Source organism: Trichophyton rubrum (genome assembly GCF_000151425.1).
Source record: "Trichophyton rubrum CBS 118892 genomic scaffold supercont2.4, whole genome shotgun sequence".
Classification (NCBI taxonomy): domain Eukaryota; kingdom Fungi; phylum Ascomycota; class Eurotiomycetes; order Onygenales; family Arthrodermataceae; genus Trichophyton; species Trichophyton rubrum.
Window position 1 is genome coordinate 1359650 of NW_003456425.1, and position 15583 is coordinate 1375232.

General features: G+C 48.7%; 7 protein-coding genes and 1 non-coding gene across 12 annotated transcripts; 5 read left to right on the forward strand and 3 right to left on the reverse strand.

Annotated features, from left to right (window-relative positions):
- Positions 1–357: 357 nt before the first annotated feature.
- TERG_04382 (uncharacterized protein) lies at positions 358–2432 on the forward strand. Of its 2 annotated transcripts, XM_003235278.2 has the most exons (3): positions 447–538; positions 599–906; positions 959–2432. In XM_003235278.2, the coding sequence occupies exons 1-3, from the start codon at positions 495–497 to the stop codon at positions 2059–2061; spliced, it is 1455 nt and encodes a 484-aa protein (XP_003235326.1). In that variant the 5' UTR covers positions 447–494; the 3' UTR covers positions 2062–2432. The 2 variants fall into 2 exon arrangements, with proteins under 2 accessions (XP_047606263.1, XP_003235326.1); XM_047749765.1 differs by having other exon boundaries at positions 358–906.
- Positions 2433–3163: 731 nt separating this feature from the next.
- TERG_04383 (uncharacterized protein) lies at positions 3164–7163 on the forward strand (the record flags this gene model as incomplete). Of its 4 annotated transcripts, XM_003235279.1 has the most annotated exons (6): positions 3164–3205; positions 3294–5709; positions 5770–5979; positions 6036–6289; positions 6348–7015; positions 7085–7163. In XM_003235279.1, 6 exons carry the CDS (start codon positions 3164–3166, stop codon positions 7161–7163), a joined length of 3669 nt encoding a protein of 1222 aa, XP_003235327.1. The 4 variants fall into 4 exon arrangements, with proteins under 4 accessions (XP_003235327.1, XP_047604220.1, XP_047606264.1 ...); XM_047748243.1 differs by having other exon boundaries at positions 6348–7163; XM_047749766.1 differs by lacking the exon at positions 7085–7163 and having other exon boundaries at positions 6036–6379.
- A 309-nt stretch (positions 7164–7472) lies between these two features.
- On the reverse strand, positions 7473–9591 carry TERG_04384 (uncharacterized protein; the record flags this gene model as incomplete). Its single annotated transcript, XM_047748244.1, has 4 exons — positions 7473–8381; positions 8453–8589; positions 8640–8899; positions 8975–9591. The coding sequence occupies 4 exons, from the start codon at positions 9589–9591 to the stop codon at positions 7473–7475; spliced, it is 1923 nt and encodes a 640-aa protein (XP_047604221.1).
- A 265-nt stretch (positions 9592–9856) lies between these two features.
- On the forward strand, positions 9857–9984 carry TERG_10540. Its single transcript has one exon. It is a non-coding gene; the product is annotated as a tRNA-Leu (tRNA).
- A 113-nt stretch (positions 9985–10097) lies between these two features.
- Positions 10098–10952, forward strand: TERG_04385 (uncharacterized protein; the record flags this gene model as incomplete). The annotated part of the gene is made up of 1 exon (XM_003235281.1): positions 10098–10952. One exon carries the CDS (start codon positions 10098–10100, stop codon positions 10950–10952), a length of 855 nt encoding a protein of 284 aa, XP_003235329.1.
- Positions 10953–11144: 192 nt separating this feature from the next.
- Positions 11145–11713, reverse strand: TERG_04386 (uncharacterized protein; the record flags this gene model as incomplete). Its single annotated transcript, XM_003235282.1, has 2 exons — positions 11145–11595; positions 11643–11713. The coding sequence occupies 2 exons, from the start codon at positions 11711–11713 to the stop codon at positions 11145–11147; spliced, it is 522 nt and encodes a 173-aa protein (XP_003235330.1).
- A 529-nt stretch (positions 11714–12242) lies between these two features.
- Positions 12243–12959, reverse strand: TERG_04387 (secondary thiamine-phosphate synthase enzyme; the record flags this gene model as incomplete). Its single annotated transcript, XM_003235283.2, has 2 exons — positions 12243–12401; positions 12474–12959. The coding sequence occupies 2 exons, from the start codon at positions 12957–12959 to the stop codon at positions 12243–12245; spliced, it is 645 nt and encodes a 214-aa protein (XP_003235331.2).
- Positions 12960–13328: 369 nt separating this feature from the next.
- TERG_04389 (uncharacterized protein) lies at positions 13329–15346 on the forward strand (the record flags this gene model as incomplete). The annotated part of the gene is made up of 3 exons (XM_047748245.1): positions 13329–14778; positions 14839–15224; positions 15291–15346. Exons 1-3 carry the CDS (start codon positions 14387–14389, stop codon positions 15344–15346), a joined length of 834 nt encoding a protein of 277 aa, XP_047604222.1. The 5' UTR covers positions 13329–14386.
- Positions 15347–15583: the final 237 nt, after the last annotated feature.

Genomic DNA, 15583 nt, shown 5'->3' on the forward strand with positions numbered 1-15583 from the left:
ACTCCTGGAGATTCTGATATTTCCTACTATCCGATGCCCGCCAAGAGGGCCGCAGATGAAGGATCGGACTGAAATGGTTCACAGACTTTCAATCAGAATATTTTGAAATATTCCAGCCTATTTCCATTTTCTATATCACGCTCCCAGGTTCAATAACTACATGCCCGACCAAAAAGGGGCCAGAGATTTTATCTACAGCCGTAACTAGCTACCTGTAAACGTGTAGATGACCAGTTAACGATGGTAACGGCACATCAACCCCTCCTAGGCCGGCGACTCCATCTTGATCTCCTCTGACATCGACTGCTGGAATATTCATAAGGCCGCCGGAGCCAGCTGCTTCCGTCTGGCGCCATAAGAAAAAAAAAAGGCGCCCAGAAACACAGAAACAGCCCCTATTTAAATAATAGACCTGGGCCGCCGGGAACAAAAATCTTCTTGATCGGCCTGGACCAACGAGATCAGGATAATTAGAACATATCCCTGGGCTCAAGATGACAGCCTCACCTGTGGAGAAGAAGTATGACTTTGGCGGACCGTAAGTTTCTCCCCCGGCTGGTTATATTTTATATGTCCTTAGGTTGGCTGATTCCTGCAGACCGGGTGCAGCAGCCATAACATTTGGCCTTCCGGTGCTGCTGCTCTTTTTTGCATTCGGGTGTAACGATGTGACTGGCTGTCCGGTGCCGTCACTGCTGTACCCGAAGACATTTACCTGGGAGCAGTTCAAGCTGGAGAGCGGATGGCCGGCCGGTGGCATCTGGGACCTTTTCAGCTGGAATGTTACCGCTGTCATGCTGGGCTACTATCTGGTCAGCTTGGTCCTGTGGAAATTTCTACCTGCGCAGGAGATCAAGGGGACGAAGCTCGTTCACCATGGGAAAGCATTGGATTACCGTTTCAATGGTGCGTGATTGTTTTTTTATTGTGCGCGGAGACAAGAGCTGACGGACTATAGCGTTCTCATCAAGTATTGTACATTTGGCTGTGTGTGCCGTTGGAACATACTTCCAGGGCGCCAATTTCTTCGTCTGGACGTATATCACGGACAATTACGTGCAGCTGCTCACGGCCAACATTGTGATAGCCTATGCAATCTCTGTCTACGTCTATCTCAAGAGCTTCAGTGTGGATACCAATTATCCTAACAAGGATCTGCGCGAGCTCGCTATCCGTGGAAATACAGACAATACCATTTATGACTTTTATATCGGCCGCGAGTTGAATCCTCGAGTCACTCTTCCGCTTTTCGGTGAAGTGGATCTGAAGACCTGGCTAGAGCTGCGTCCAGGCCTTACCGGCTGGGTCTTGCTGGATCTCGCATGTGTCGCAAAGCAATATCGTACTTATGGCCAGTTGTCGGATAGCATTGTCTTTACGGCCTTCGTGCAGACGTACTATGCTCTTGACGGCCAGCACAAGGAATCGGCCATCTTGACTATGATGGACACTACCACCGACGGACTTGGATTCATGCTCACGTTTGGTGATATTGTCTGGGTTCCGTTCCTATACTCAACACAGTGCCGCTATCTCTCCGTATATCCGGTACACCTTGGTTGGGGGGGCGTCGCAATTGTCAGTGCCGTGTTTGCTCTGGGCTTGTACATCTTCCGGGCGTCAAACACCCAGAAGAACGTCTTCCGCACACGCCCAGATGATCCAAGTGTGGCTGGACTATCTTATATCCAAACAAAGCGAGGAACCAAGCTGTTGACATCTGGATGGTGGGGTATATCCCGCCATATCAACTATTTTGGTGACTGGTTGCAGGCTTCTCCCTTCAGCTGGCCTACGGGTTTAGCCGGTTACATGATCTTGCCAGCCGGGAGTGCTGCTGCTGCTGCTCAGACATTCACCATGTTGGATGGCAGGGAGGTAGTTCAGGGGGAAGCGAAGGGCTGGGGTATTGTTTTTACGTACTTTTACGTGCTTTACTTTGCCATCCTGCTGATGCATCGTGAACGACGTGACGACGGGGCATGCTTTAAGAAGTATGGCGAGGACTGGAATAGGTACAAGGCTATTGTCAAATGGAGGATTCTACCATGGGTTTACTAGATGGATGTCGGCGGGATCAGGTTTAGACTTGGAGTAATACAGCGAGTTAGAGATTGGTTAACTATATAATGCATGTAACATAATTGTCTATGAAGCACACTTTCAATCGTATACCCCCTGTATTCATAGACCATACCCCGTATGTAGCTAACAATAGATCTATGAAAAACATTTTAACATTGTAATCTCGCCATGCTCTACATACGTCTTTTCGAGCATCGTTCTTGTCATAGGCCTCGATATCTGATATCATCAAGCTCGCAGCCCTGTCTCCTTGACCCTGTAGCCGTTGGTGACACCCTGATATTCATGCATAAAATGACCGGCACGACGGATAAGAACAAGCTCAAGCTTTGGCCCCTTACAAGCCACTCTATCTAGCCCTTCTTTAAACCTCATTAATACATAAATATAGTAAATATGTTGGATATCAATAAAACCTAGTAGCTGCTGCACCCAAGCTATGCGTGGCATTAGGCCTTTTGCTAGGACACGGTGCGTGGCATCTGCGCAGCCGGCAGGGGTCTGCGTGGGGGCGGCCGTGGCGCGTGGCAGTAGTGCCTGGCCCGCTGGTGACGTCGTCGTCCTCGTCTCCGCCGCGAAAATAAATCATTATAAACTATTTACCAAACATCGATCGACCTTTCGACCTTTCGACCTCGCGCTGCTGCTCTGCTGCCAACTACCGCCTCCTCCGCTGCCTGCGCTGCTGAGATGAAAACGCCCGTCTGCGACTCTCACTGCCTGGTTCGATCGTTCAGAAAAAGCAAAGACGGAGGCACCTCGCCATAGGGTGTGTCCAACTGCAATAATACTCTCCCTCCCGCAGCTGGGAGAAGCCCCGGATGAGCCACCACCACACCTCTCCCCTGGTCAACCTACCGACATACCTCTCGAAACCTTTATTCTCCTGGCTCTGGGATGTTTAGCTCCGACTGCGCCGCCTGCTGCTCTACTTAATCGCCTGTCTCGCCCTTGCTGGCCGGTGTATGGATGCTACTGCTTTTGGCCGAGTCGCTGAGACAGTCTTGGACGGCTGCCTTGGAACGGTGGTGATTCTATTCGACCTACGCAGCTTGCGGCTACCACCAGCTGTTTAACTATGAATGCAAATGATGAAGATGGAACGGACCAGCAGTCTATCGTCAGTCGCAAAATCCCTGTTCTACCTTTCTATTATTATGTGTTGAGGAGCTGTGGATACTAACCTAGCATGACTTCCACCTGTTCAGAAGCCGGTTTCGTCGCTGCTATCACACTTCGAAAACCTCTCTCATACCAAACGTGAAGCTCAGGATGGGCCGGGATCGCTGCTAAAAACACCGCCAGCGGCAGATAATGTCACGACAGGCCGAGTTTCTTTAGATCTGCCTCGATCAAACACATCATGTGGTGGTTCCCAGCGGCCGAGTCAGGGCTTCTTGCGGCCCCAACAGACTGGAGACTCCCCTACCCGACGACCCCAGCCACGCCCGCTATCTATGAACTTACAATCGTCGCCTCCTGGACGGCCTATATACACTGCGGAATCGTCTCGAGCTCCGCCGCAACCAAACTTCTCGTACAGCCAGAGCTTCCCGCATACCCAGAGCCGCCCACCCCACGCTTTTTATGCGCCTAATGGTCATGCGACATCAAATGAGCCCTCCAGCAGCCCTCCGTCATCCTCGCGCACCTCTACACGCCCAACGACACCGCTCGACAGCCAGTCACACTCCGTATCCATAGACACCAGACGTACTACTCCAGTGAGCCAGCGTACTGGGCATACCGGGAAGAGCACTTCGGTTCCACCTCCCGTAAATAGAGCGGAGAAGCCCAAGATTCCTCTTCGGAAGCCAGGTATCTCACCCGGCCACGATGCCCCAAGTTCGAATACCCTTGCTCCGCTGCCGTCATCCCAGCGTACGTCGATGGATGATAGAATATCACCGTTTAGTACCCCTCCTAGCAGCCCGGAGAAAGTACCTGGAACGCCAAAGCTCAACGGAGTTCCCGAGCCATTGAGTCTGGGTGACACTCATGTCACAAGTCGAATGCAACAGTCACAACCAGCTCCGCGGCCTTCACCGGGACCAATCTCCAGAGAAGGACCTCCAGTATCGAGGCTAACGAAGGGTAACTTGATCAGTGGCACAGTTCCAAATGCAATATCACCTCGTCTACCTCCAGGCTTCGGCGCTAAAGCTGCAGCCGCTATTTCTATCACACAACCCTTTCATCGGCCAAATGACGATGGTGATCAACCCGTCCGGCAGAATGCGCAGGTGCGACGCCCTTCTCCTGCGCCACCGCGCAAGTTGGACACATCAAGGGCTGCTTTGGGGATGCATAGGGAAGATCTACCCAGTCCTCAACGAGTAGTATCTGCTGTGGAACCTCAGGCTCAAAGCCCATACAAACTGCCCCCTAGGTCATTGAGCATTAAATATTCTAAACCGACACCTCCTCCTCCTCCACCTCCTCGAAGAGAAACAAGTAATCTCTCCGTCAAGTCAAATCAAAGTACAAACCGCCCTCCACCCCCTCCCTCGAACCCTCCAACTCGCTATCGACCGCCAGCCACTGCAACTACCAATGATAATGATGCAATCAAGTCTCTAGAACAGCTCACACGCCGCCCAGAACCCGTTGTTGTCACTGATACAGACATCCATCCGGATGCTACCCATACAAACCGTCGTCCTCCATTTTTCAGGTCTGGAGCCGCAGATGTGTACACTAAGTATGATACTCGGGTATTTGATGTGTGTGGACAATATGCATGTACAACAGGTTTCTATACTAGGGTTTGGGACCTTGTTACCGGGGAGATGGTCATGAGCTTGAACCACGGTGAGACAGTGAAAGGCTCTGCAATTGCATTTAAACCAGGCAGAACTGTTGATGAAGAAGGAGCCATCATATGGATTGGTACCACCGCTGGGGAACTACAGGAGGTTGACGTCAGGACTCAGGCGATTGTTAACACGAGGCCAGCTCACTCCCGTCGGGAAATTATCCGAATATACAGATACCAAAAGGAACTCTGGTCTCTGGATGACGAAGGAAAACTTCTAATATGGGCCCCAGATGAGTCGGGTGCCCCGAACCTTCAATACAGTTACAACCACCCATATGACCGCATGGTAAAGGGGCATACATTTTCAATGGTTGTCGGAGACACCATCTGGTATGCCTCTGGCAAGGAAGTGCGGCTCTACAAACCCCATGCACATGATACCGCCTTTCAAGTGCTCACGTCACCTCTGGGTAAACACCATTCAAGTGAGGTGACCTGCGGAACAATGACCAGTAGCAACGGTGGTATGGTATACCTTGGGCATGCAGATGGCAAAGTGACAATTTACAGTTCAAAAAACTATGCGTATCTTGGCACTGTCACCGTCAGTATGTACAAGATTAGTTCCCTAGCCATGGTCGGCGACTATCTATGGGCGAGCTATAAGACTGGCATGATCTACGTATATGATATCACAACGAACCCATGGACAGTCAAAAAGGATTGGAGCGCTCATAACCATGGGGTTTGTGGGATAACACTTGACCTGAGCTCAGTGTGGACTGTTAACAAGCTCCAAGTTATATCACTTGGTGTTGACAACTATCTTCGTATCTGGGATGCCATGCTTGAGGAAGACTGGCTTGGTATGTAAATCCCTCCTTTTAAATTGTGCCTATACACATACTAATTGCTCCCTACTGCAGAGGCCAGGATGCAAAGTAGAGATGTTGAATACTGCCAATTCAATGAAATTTCAGCCGCAATTGTCACCTGGAATGCTGGTGCAACTGTTCCTGGCAAATTACCAAATAGCAATTTCATTCGAGACGCTATTCACCCTGAAAGCGCTCCGGACATATTGGTATTTGGCTTCCAAGAGCTTGTTGACCTTGAAGATAAGAAGATCACTGCAAGTTAGTAAACCCTATACTTTCGTTTACAACTTAAGCCCACTAACAAATATTTCTAGAGAGTTTCCTGAAAGGCAAAAAGAAAGATGCCGACAAAGAGAGGATGAGTAGGCAATACCGTGTCTGGAAGGATTATCTTGCATTGTGCATCCGTGAGCATATGCCGATTAATGAGTCCTATGTCTTGCTCCACACTGCCAGCTTGATTGGACTGTTTACCTGCGTATTCGTAAGACAAGAAACGCGTGAAAGGATTACGAACGTAAGCGCAGCGGAGGTCAAACGTGGAATGGGCGGTCTTCATGGAAATAAGGTACATACTTTCCTCTCATCATGTCTTCTGATGGGCGATACTAATCAGTTATCGGTAGGGCGCACTCATTCTCAGATTCCTCCTGGATGATAGTTCTCTGTGCTTCGTTAACTGCCACTTAGCGGCTGGCCAAAGCCAGACAGCACACAGAAATAACGACATCGCCGCCATTATGGAAAGCGAAGCACTTCCCAGAGAACCCAGCCTGTCAGCTCGAATTGATCGCTATACTGGTGGTGGAGATGGATCGATGATTCTCGACCATGAAATATGCATATTAAACGGAGATCTCAATTACCGCATCGACTCAATTCCTCGAAACACAGTGATTGAAGCCGTTAAAGCTAATAATCTTCCAAAGCTGCTTGATCGAGATCAACTTTTGGCCTCAAAGCGCAAGAATCCTGGGTTCCGGCTTCGCACATTCAATGAAGCGCCCATAACCTTCGCACCGACATATAAATACGATGTTGGCACTGATGATTACGATTCAAGTGAGAAAAAGCGAGCACCGGCATGGTGTGATCGGCTTCTATATCGTGGCTTCGGTCGCATCAAGCAATTGGAATATAGACGGCATGAAGTTCGTGTATCCGACCACAGACCAGTCAGCGGCACTTTCAAGATAAGAGTCAAGTCAATAGTTCCAAAGAAGCGAACGGCAACATGGGATAGTTGCCAGGAAGAATTTCTCTCTGAGAAGCAACGCCTGGCTACTGAAGCTAGGTATATACTCCCCACCTTTGTTTATCGTGATGGCAGTTTGACATCATTTACTAATCCCTTGCTAAATAGTGTGTCGTATCTTGTCCGCTTTCTAGGACTGAGCCCACGAGAAGCTTATGCCCTAATAACGTCGCCTCCAGGGGCATAATTATAACCCTTCTTTGCCGCACCTCTGTTCTTACTTCCTTTTTGCTCGTGGCACTGAGGACTAGCCTTTCTTCCTTTACATCCGCGCTCTTACGAATTTATGATACCACATAGAACGAGTCATGACGAGTGATGTCTGTATTCTTATTAACCCATAGTCGCATTTAATTGAGCCTCATTTTTCCGTTTCTTTGAGCTTTGTTATTCTTCTAATCTTGTAAATAGCCGCAGTTGAGCTTTTATCATTGTGCTAGGTTCAGGAGGATGCGATTCAATTAAACAATGCATCTTCGATGCCACTCTTCCAGGTTCATGGACGGGCTCCAGCATGTACACTGCTATACCCAGGCGTACAAGGCAGCAGGCCATTGATATCCACCTTCCCCAACAAACAAGGGTCTTCTGTGTTTGTTTCCTTTCGCTTCTCCATATCTGGATACAATCTACAATTCAAGTAGTAACTAATGTCACTCTCACCGTCAAACTCCTGCGTAGTAAACCCACTACCCAAATACCCCCATCGATTCCCACTCCAATATTCGATTTTATAGTCCTCGAACTTAGGCTCGCGCATAGCGTCGAAGAAAGCAAGCCGACTACCCGGCCACATCACGATGTTGCCATCTTTTCTCCCCTGTTTGAACCAACTGCTGCACGGATCCGCCCAGGCAGTACGTCTCAAGTAGACTTTAGCATGTTCGCGAAACGCAGCAGCCGCGCTCTCCTTGGGGCTTAGGCGGCGAATATGCTCTTTGCGCATCTTCCTGATGACGGCTAAGAAATAATTGGAGTATAAGGTAAGCAGGGGTAGCACAGAGCCCTGTGCCAGTGGCCCGTAAGGGCCGGTATATGTGAAGTAATTGGGAACATTGGGAACGCTGACAGCTACATAAGCGTCTGGCTCCCGTGCCCAACGCGTAGCTAAATCCTTTTTATCAAGGCCAATGATGGGGAATCGAGGACGGAATGAAGTGTCGAATCCTGTGGCACAGATGATGACATCCACTTCTACCTCTTTGCCGTCGGGATCTAGGAATCCCTTTTCGGTAATTTGCTTGATGGCTTCGGTATAGCAGGTTGTTTTCTCACCCACAAGAGCTTCGAGATATCCATTTCCTGGAGTGGCGCGTCGGCAGCCTACGTTGAAGTTAGTGGGTATTATTGTATCTTTAAGTCGTTGATTATCTCCAAGTTTCGACGTCATCTCCTTGTAGGAGAACTATCAATACAAGATACTTGTTAGTATTGTGACCACATTGGTAGTTAATTATCGGAAGTGAACCAACCCACCTCATTTGCATCATCGGACTCTTTGCTATTTCTTAGAACAAATCGAAATCTACTATTTAGCTCATCTTCGATCATTTTTCTGTATGTTCTGTATTTTTCAGGGTCATCCCTCCATAGTTTCTTTTGTTCTTCGTCATCTAGTATCAAATTAGCAGTAGATCACTAACAGAAAACAACGCCGACTCACAAGAGAAATTTGATCCCCCTGTTCCGGCATATTTAGGTCCGAATCCAGCGGTGATCCAAGTAGGAGTTCTCACCCAGGTATACAGTCTGTCCGCGTCATTGTATACAGCTGCCACTGTTTGTACCCCAGAGCTTCCAGAGCCGATAACAGCAACCCGCTTGGCTCTTAGGTCATATCCTTCATCATACCGTGCGGTATGAAACAGTTTGCCTTTGAAGGACATAAGTCCGGGTATGACTGGCCATTTCCAAGCACTTTGTCTAGGTATAAGCATCCAAAGTAGAATACTTACTGTAAAAGACAAGATGGTAAAAAAGAAAATGTGCTTTGCTCACTTCAAAATTCCCGTCCCTGTCAAGAATAAATCGCACTCTTCGACCCAGGTATCGACAACAGCGTCAGCTGTGTCCCTTTCCTGGACAGTAATCAGCCACTTCGACCTGCCTTCGTCCCATTCAGCTCGAATGACAGCAGTTCGTAGTCGTATATACTTCATCATACCCTCCTCCTCAACTATTTCTTTGAAATATTCCCAGATCTCCTTTGACGGGGAGTAATACTTTGTCCAGTCGGGATTCGGTCTCCAGGGGAATTGGTAGCTTGCGCTTGGCACATCACAGGCACAACCTGGGTATCTATTCTCCAGCCACGTACCGCCCACATCATGGTTCTTTTCAAAGCATATGAGTTCTACCCCAGAGTCACCCTCCGCCCCAAATTCCTTCACGGCATGGTGTAGGAAATCGATTCCAGCTGGACCACAGCCGGCCATGATGATCTTAAACGACTCCTTTCCCGGAAATGGCTCATTGATCATATGTTCGGAGACACGATAGCCGCTTGACGAGACATAATCCCATTCTTCAGAGACCATCGGACGAGTTATAGATGCCGGGTGGGGGATATCTGGGTTGTTACTCCCCAGGCCTCGAACCTGTCGTTGAGCCTCCATGGCGCTGGACTTTAACTCTGTCACCAGTGACCACCAGGTGTAGAGTCTCTTCCGCAGTATCTAGCTCGGGAGGAGACAGGAAGAGGAGCCACCATGTCCAGCCAGCACCCCGGACATGGCGAGAAAAGCCACGCTGGCCGGGTGTTTCTGCAGACTCCTTGCATGGCTGATGGGCAGGCGTCAAGGGGGGGATGAAATTTGCGTGGTGGGAAAGCCGCCCAGGGTCCTCAACAGGCGACCTTCGTCTGCCTCTCACATCAACACCGGCAAGGTGGCCGAGCGGTCTAAGGCGCCAGATTAAGGCTAACCTTAATCAGTAATAATCAGCGGTGATCACCACCCAAGATATTCTGGTCCTCCTTGAGGGCGTGGGTTCGAATCCCACCCTTGTCACTTTACTTTTTCTTTTTCTTTTTCGTGGTCAACCTTCCAAGCAACGTCCATCACAGTGACCTTCTTTTTATACCTTTGCTAGGCCTTGTCATGGAGAAGAGAAATAGAAAGAGATGTTGACCGGCACGGATCATACAGGCTCGGAAGAGCTAGCAATAAAATCTACGAGGATACGGCGTTTTCTTACCCTTCTCGCGCTCAAGACGACGGCCAAGTTCTTCAAGCGCGATGGCTACTGCATCCCTATATCAAGACACAAGATCGTCAAGTCAGGCGCATGGGTTCATTTAACAGAGGCTGCAACCATGAAGTTCGTTGCTGAGAATACTTCTATTCCAGTCCCCAAGGTCCACTGCGCGTTTGTCCACAAGGATCGCGCATATATCGTGATGGAAAGGGTTCGGGGCGCCAGCCTAGCATCGACTTTCAGTAAATGCTCCGAGGAGTCTCGTGAGAAGATATTTGCCCAGTTGAAGGATATGCTACAGGAATTAAGGGCACTAAAGCCTCCTGGTACAGGTGTGCACAGCTTTGCAGGTGGCTCCTTGTATGACTCTCGAATAGCGCGCTGCCAACCACGTTTTGGACCTTTCAAAACCATCCAGGACTTCCATTATTGGCTCAGGGACGGCTTTGAGCCACCTGAAGATCGGCCAAAGCAGATAGAGCCTGATGAATGGCAGGATCTCAAGGATATGGTGGAGATGCAAGATGGCCCCTGGCCAGAGCCCGTTTTCACTCATGGGGACTTGAATCCATCAAACATCCTCGTTGAAGGGGAAAAAGTCGTTAGCATCATCGACTGGGAGTTCGCCGGCTGGTACCCATCTTACTGGGAATATACGGCTGCATATCAAGTCATGTACACTAAGACACAGTGGCAAGGCTTATTAGGTAACTTCCTGGACCCCTATACCGAACAGCTGAAGATGGAGAGAACCCGCCAAAGGTGGTGGGGAGAGATATGATATATTTGGATACCTGTCATATCCATTGCTTCTCGTTCCTCCTACTCTGTTATACCACGAGATATTTTACCTAGGGGATATTACGGATTTATCACGACTGAATTTACTTGCCATACTTGATTCTGGCCACTCATCAACGCCATTGCCAATAAACAGGCCTAATAAACAGAGTAAACCCTAACTTTTCGGACCCTATGGTAGCTTCTCCTTGTTTTCCAGCATATCCCATGTAGGCTTGGGATGCTCGAGCTTGTCGAGAGTGTCATATCGGCCTCCAGCGGTCTTGTCCGCAACATAACTCCTCGCTTTTGCTTCAATCTTCTCCCAGTCAAGTATGGATGTCCCAACTGCCTTTCCATCACTCTCTATCGCAGCAAGAGCATTTTTAACCCAAGTACGGCACCTCCAGCTTTCGTCGTTCTGGATAATAGGGACTTCCCGGAGGATCTTGACCAGCCAATTTTCGTCCTCTATCTTCCCAATAAGGAGGTGTGCAAGCAAGCTGACGGTGTTTTTTACTTTACGCAGTACAACTTCTTCGTATTCCCATAACTTAAACGGATTATTCTTGACGTGGTAGCGCTTTCCGGGCACCTCGTCGGCATCCTCGGCTTTGGGTCCGACCAGGAAGGCCCAGTGGTATCTGTAACAATATGAGTTAAATGTTTTCCAAGACGGATATGGTTGCACTCGCGTTCTGCATTGTTGGTAACTCCACTAGGATACAGCGCGACGTAGAGTCGTTTCTTTTGGGAAACCATAGTGGTTATTGTTCGGATTGGTTTGAAACACCTGGGACTTGTATGGGTGGTTCCTTTTTTTTTTTTTAACGTAACTTGCGTTTTAGCCTTAGGATTTTGATAATAACAGTTAAATCTGCCTGGTTGCTCTTGCCTTGTCAAATTGCAGACGTTGCGATAAACTCCGTCAACTCCAAACCCTTTTGAATACAATATTCATCTCCCAGCAGCTATGCATTCAAATATAAATTCAGAGACATACAAATGGGGGTTATGGGCATGTCTGGAGTTGAGCGGGGAAGGATAAAATGTTCTGTGATGTAATGTGATTGGAGCCAGGTACAGACTATTTTATAGGCAGCTATATTCTAAGCGCTTATATTTAGTAGAAGTAATAATTATCACTTTCGAGTCTCTTGCGCTGCCTGCTACAGGCTCTTTGTCTGGTATCTGTCGGTCCAAACTTCCAACGCAGCCTTCTAACCAATGAACTGCCTGTTATCTATGCTCCGGGCTACAGAGTGGGCTGGGGTTGTGTGTCTCCTTCCAGTCACGCCTTTTCTCCTTGGATCGTAGCCACAACATTCCGGATATGCTTACTGGTGCGGAATTCCAGGTACCATATTCCCTGCCACATTCCTGTAGCCAGCCGCCCGTTCGTAATTGGAATTGTGACAGATGCACCGATCAGAGAGGATTTGACGTGGGCCTGAAATAGAAGAGCACAAGCGGTTAGCTCTGTCATTGCAAATCACTCCAGTATATTAGAAACTCTCCCTACCGGCATGTCATCTGGCCCCTCTGCGCTGTGACGGTACAAAGATCCCTTGTGGTCTTCAGGTGCGATTCTATCCAAAGCGTCGCTCATATCCTCCCGCACGTCTGAGTCATAGTTCTCGTTCAGACTCAGAGCACAGCTTGTGTGTTGGACAAAGAGGTGAAGTATGCCGGTCTTGTAGGAAGAAATCTCCGGGATCTGAGATACTATATGGTCTGTGACAAGATATGATCCTCGCGAACGGCTGGGGAGAGTGATCCTTTTCTGGAACCAAGACATGGTGGGTATTGCAGGTGTGCAGATAGCTGAGCACGGCGGGAGCTCTGGTTGAGGAGGCGCGCGCGGCTGTGAGGACGAGGAGAGCAGTTGGTAGATGAGGTAAGGAACGGTGATGAAGAGGTCCGGGAAGAAAGCGAGGATGAAGATGAGGATGAGGAAGATGTGAAGCCACGAAGCTCGATTTGATGTGGTTTGCGACCACGACGTCATGAATGCGGGGCGGCGGCTAGCTAAACTACCAGTTAACTATAAATAACCAAATAAAAATACATAAAAATAGAGTCGATAAGTAAAATATTAGTCTTTGGGGGCGTTATATATGCGATCGGTAGGAGAGAAGAATTGGTTATCAGCTTCGAAGAGAAGAGGCCGGTGATGATGCTTTTTGGGTGCTACAGGATTAACTACAGAAAGAAGATTCAAGTCTACTACGGCTCGCCTTCCATCAACTCACTCGAACCGTTGATTCCTGTCCACTTCGGCTTTCCGTCGGGAATATCAACTACTCGCTGCGAATAGAACATATGCGACATAGGAAGACCGGAGTCAGCATCTAGCCAGCGTCACGATACCCTTCAATCCGTAATCAGCCGGGGTCATACTTGGGATAGAAGATTTCCTTTAGTTTCTGACGGTCTGGCCCGGTGTCATGTTTGATCAGCTCCGGGTAAAGGAGCAGGACATGTCTCCCTTCGTCCATAATTAAGGAATGGCAGTTCGAACAGGAGATCTTGCACGGGAGGCTATGCACTGGCTCCATGGTAGAGCTGTTATAGAAATATAGAGAATCATGACCGCGCACGAACTGGACATCGTCCTTGTGGAAGATGGCCGCCCATTGAAACGGCGCTCCTTGAGCAATTGTTAGAAACACAGTGACTAACAGCAAACACAGACTCCAGTAACTAAGTATGCTAACCGTGTAATGTCTGGCAGCCATTACAGTGGCAAAATTTGGAGTCCAGCGGCTCTCTTCGACTTATTTCATATTCGACCCGCTGGCATTGACAACGCGCTCTCCATTGCACTTCGCCAAACGGTCCGTTCTCTGGCCCGCGCCCGTATGGAGGGTTTGCCATCCACTTGTCTTCTGATGAGTACGGCATGATACCGGGTACTCGAAAGGGCCATAACATTGTGTATCTTTTCCGCCGAGCTGATACGTAGTATCACCAAGGGCCGGATTGTTTACTTCCTCTATATCAAGAGGAATGGTATGACGTCATAAGAAGTAACCACTTTTCTAGCTCCCCAGCTGTGGGTAGCTCTCCAGTCTTCCCGTCACCTTGCATCTGGACAGGGCATTGCAGAAGGGGCTGCTTGTTCTCGTCTTCTTCGACTCCTTGCGATGATCGTGTCGTTGAATGCCGCAAAAAGCGAACAAAAGTCGCAAAAGAGCGTTGGTGTCGGTGTGATTATGTAAGCGGGCCTCGGCCTGCTGGAAAAGAGCCGAAGAATTGCCGAGAGTAGCACGAACGGACCTTCGCTGGCTGGTTATCTAGACGAACAACAACAGCAACATTCTAGCTAGAACATACCCAGACATCTATGCTCAGTGTCTGGTGGCGATATACTCCACAGACTATCTCTATATAAGCAACTTGCTTCATAAGCAGCGGACAAATATACCTCCAGCTATGTCGTTCTCCTCCAGTCCCCCAGAGTCCCCCTTTTACACCCTTTCCTACCCAGAACAAGGGGTACTACTAGCAACTATAAATCGTCCCAGACATATGAACTCCATCCCATTTCAGGGCCATTGGGACTTTGAGAAACTTTGGACTTGGTTTGAAAATGAAGGTTCCATGCAAGTTGCTATCATCACTGGGGCAGGTGACAAGGCATTCTGTGCCGGACAAGACCTCATAGAAATTGAACAAAATGCAATAAACCCGCCCCCAGAGCCGTATTTGACCGGCCATCCCCGGTCAGGATTCGCAGGTATTAGCCAGAGGAGAGGAAAGAAACCTATCATTGCCGCAGTTAACGGGTTTGCGTTTGGCGGCGGCTTTGAGATTTGCTTAAATTGGCATGTTTACCAGCCTAGTACCCTACCGATAGCCGATCTATACTAATCGTTCTTGATCAGTGACATGGTTGTTGCGTCACCAAAGGCTCGGTTCTCTCTACCTGAAGCGAAACGTGGTGTCTATGCTGCTGCTGGTGGATTAGCACGTTTGATGCGTATCGTCGGCCTTCAGATTGCATCTGAGATTGCCATGACAGGCCGAGTAGTCTCTCCCGAGGAAGGGAAAGCGTGGCAGTTCGTGAACCGTATATCCAAAACTCATGAGTCATTGATCGAAGAGACATTGGAGCTTGCTAGAGAGATTTCTCAACTTAGCCCTGATGCTCTTATCATCACCAAGGCTGGGCTTAGAGAAGCTTGGGAAACAGGAAACGTGGAAGTTGCTGTCGCAAACATCAGGGCTCAGTATGACAGAAAGCTTTATGGCGGCGAGAATTTGGCTGAGGGTAAGGCAGAATTCTTCCGTACGTCTCCATTTGTTCATTTCTTCGCTAACCTGGTGTTCTTTCCAGGCCTTGCTGCATTCCGAGAGAGGAGAAAGCCTAACTGGGTTAAGTCGCAGCTGTAACAATAGTGACTGCCATCTATGCCGACCAATGGCTTCATATTAAAGAACCATATTGAATCATGACAATTTATGCTTGTGTCTACACTTGACATTCTGGGATATCCGTGGGCTGAGGTTGCTCTAACCTTTGTATTCACAAGAATAATCTAAATGAAACCAAAGATACATTGGTGAGATGTACATAATGAATACAGAAACTTGATTTGTGAAACAGTAATATGAAATGGTCACACTATG

Bases quoted from the DNA above. Each gene is read 5' to 3' on its own strand.
- TERG_04382 (XM_003235278.2), top strand. From the start codon at position 495: ATGACAGCCTCACCTGTGGAGAAGAAGTATGACTTTGGCGGACC. The intron at 539-598 runs GTAAGTTTCTCC...TGATTCCTGCAG, and splicing joins AAGTATGACTTTGGCGGACC to ACCGGGTGCAGCAGCCATAA. The intron at 907-958 runs GTGCGTGATTGT...GACGGACTATAG, and splicing joins ATTGGATTACCGTTTCAATG to CGTTCTCATCAAGTATTGTA.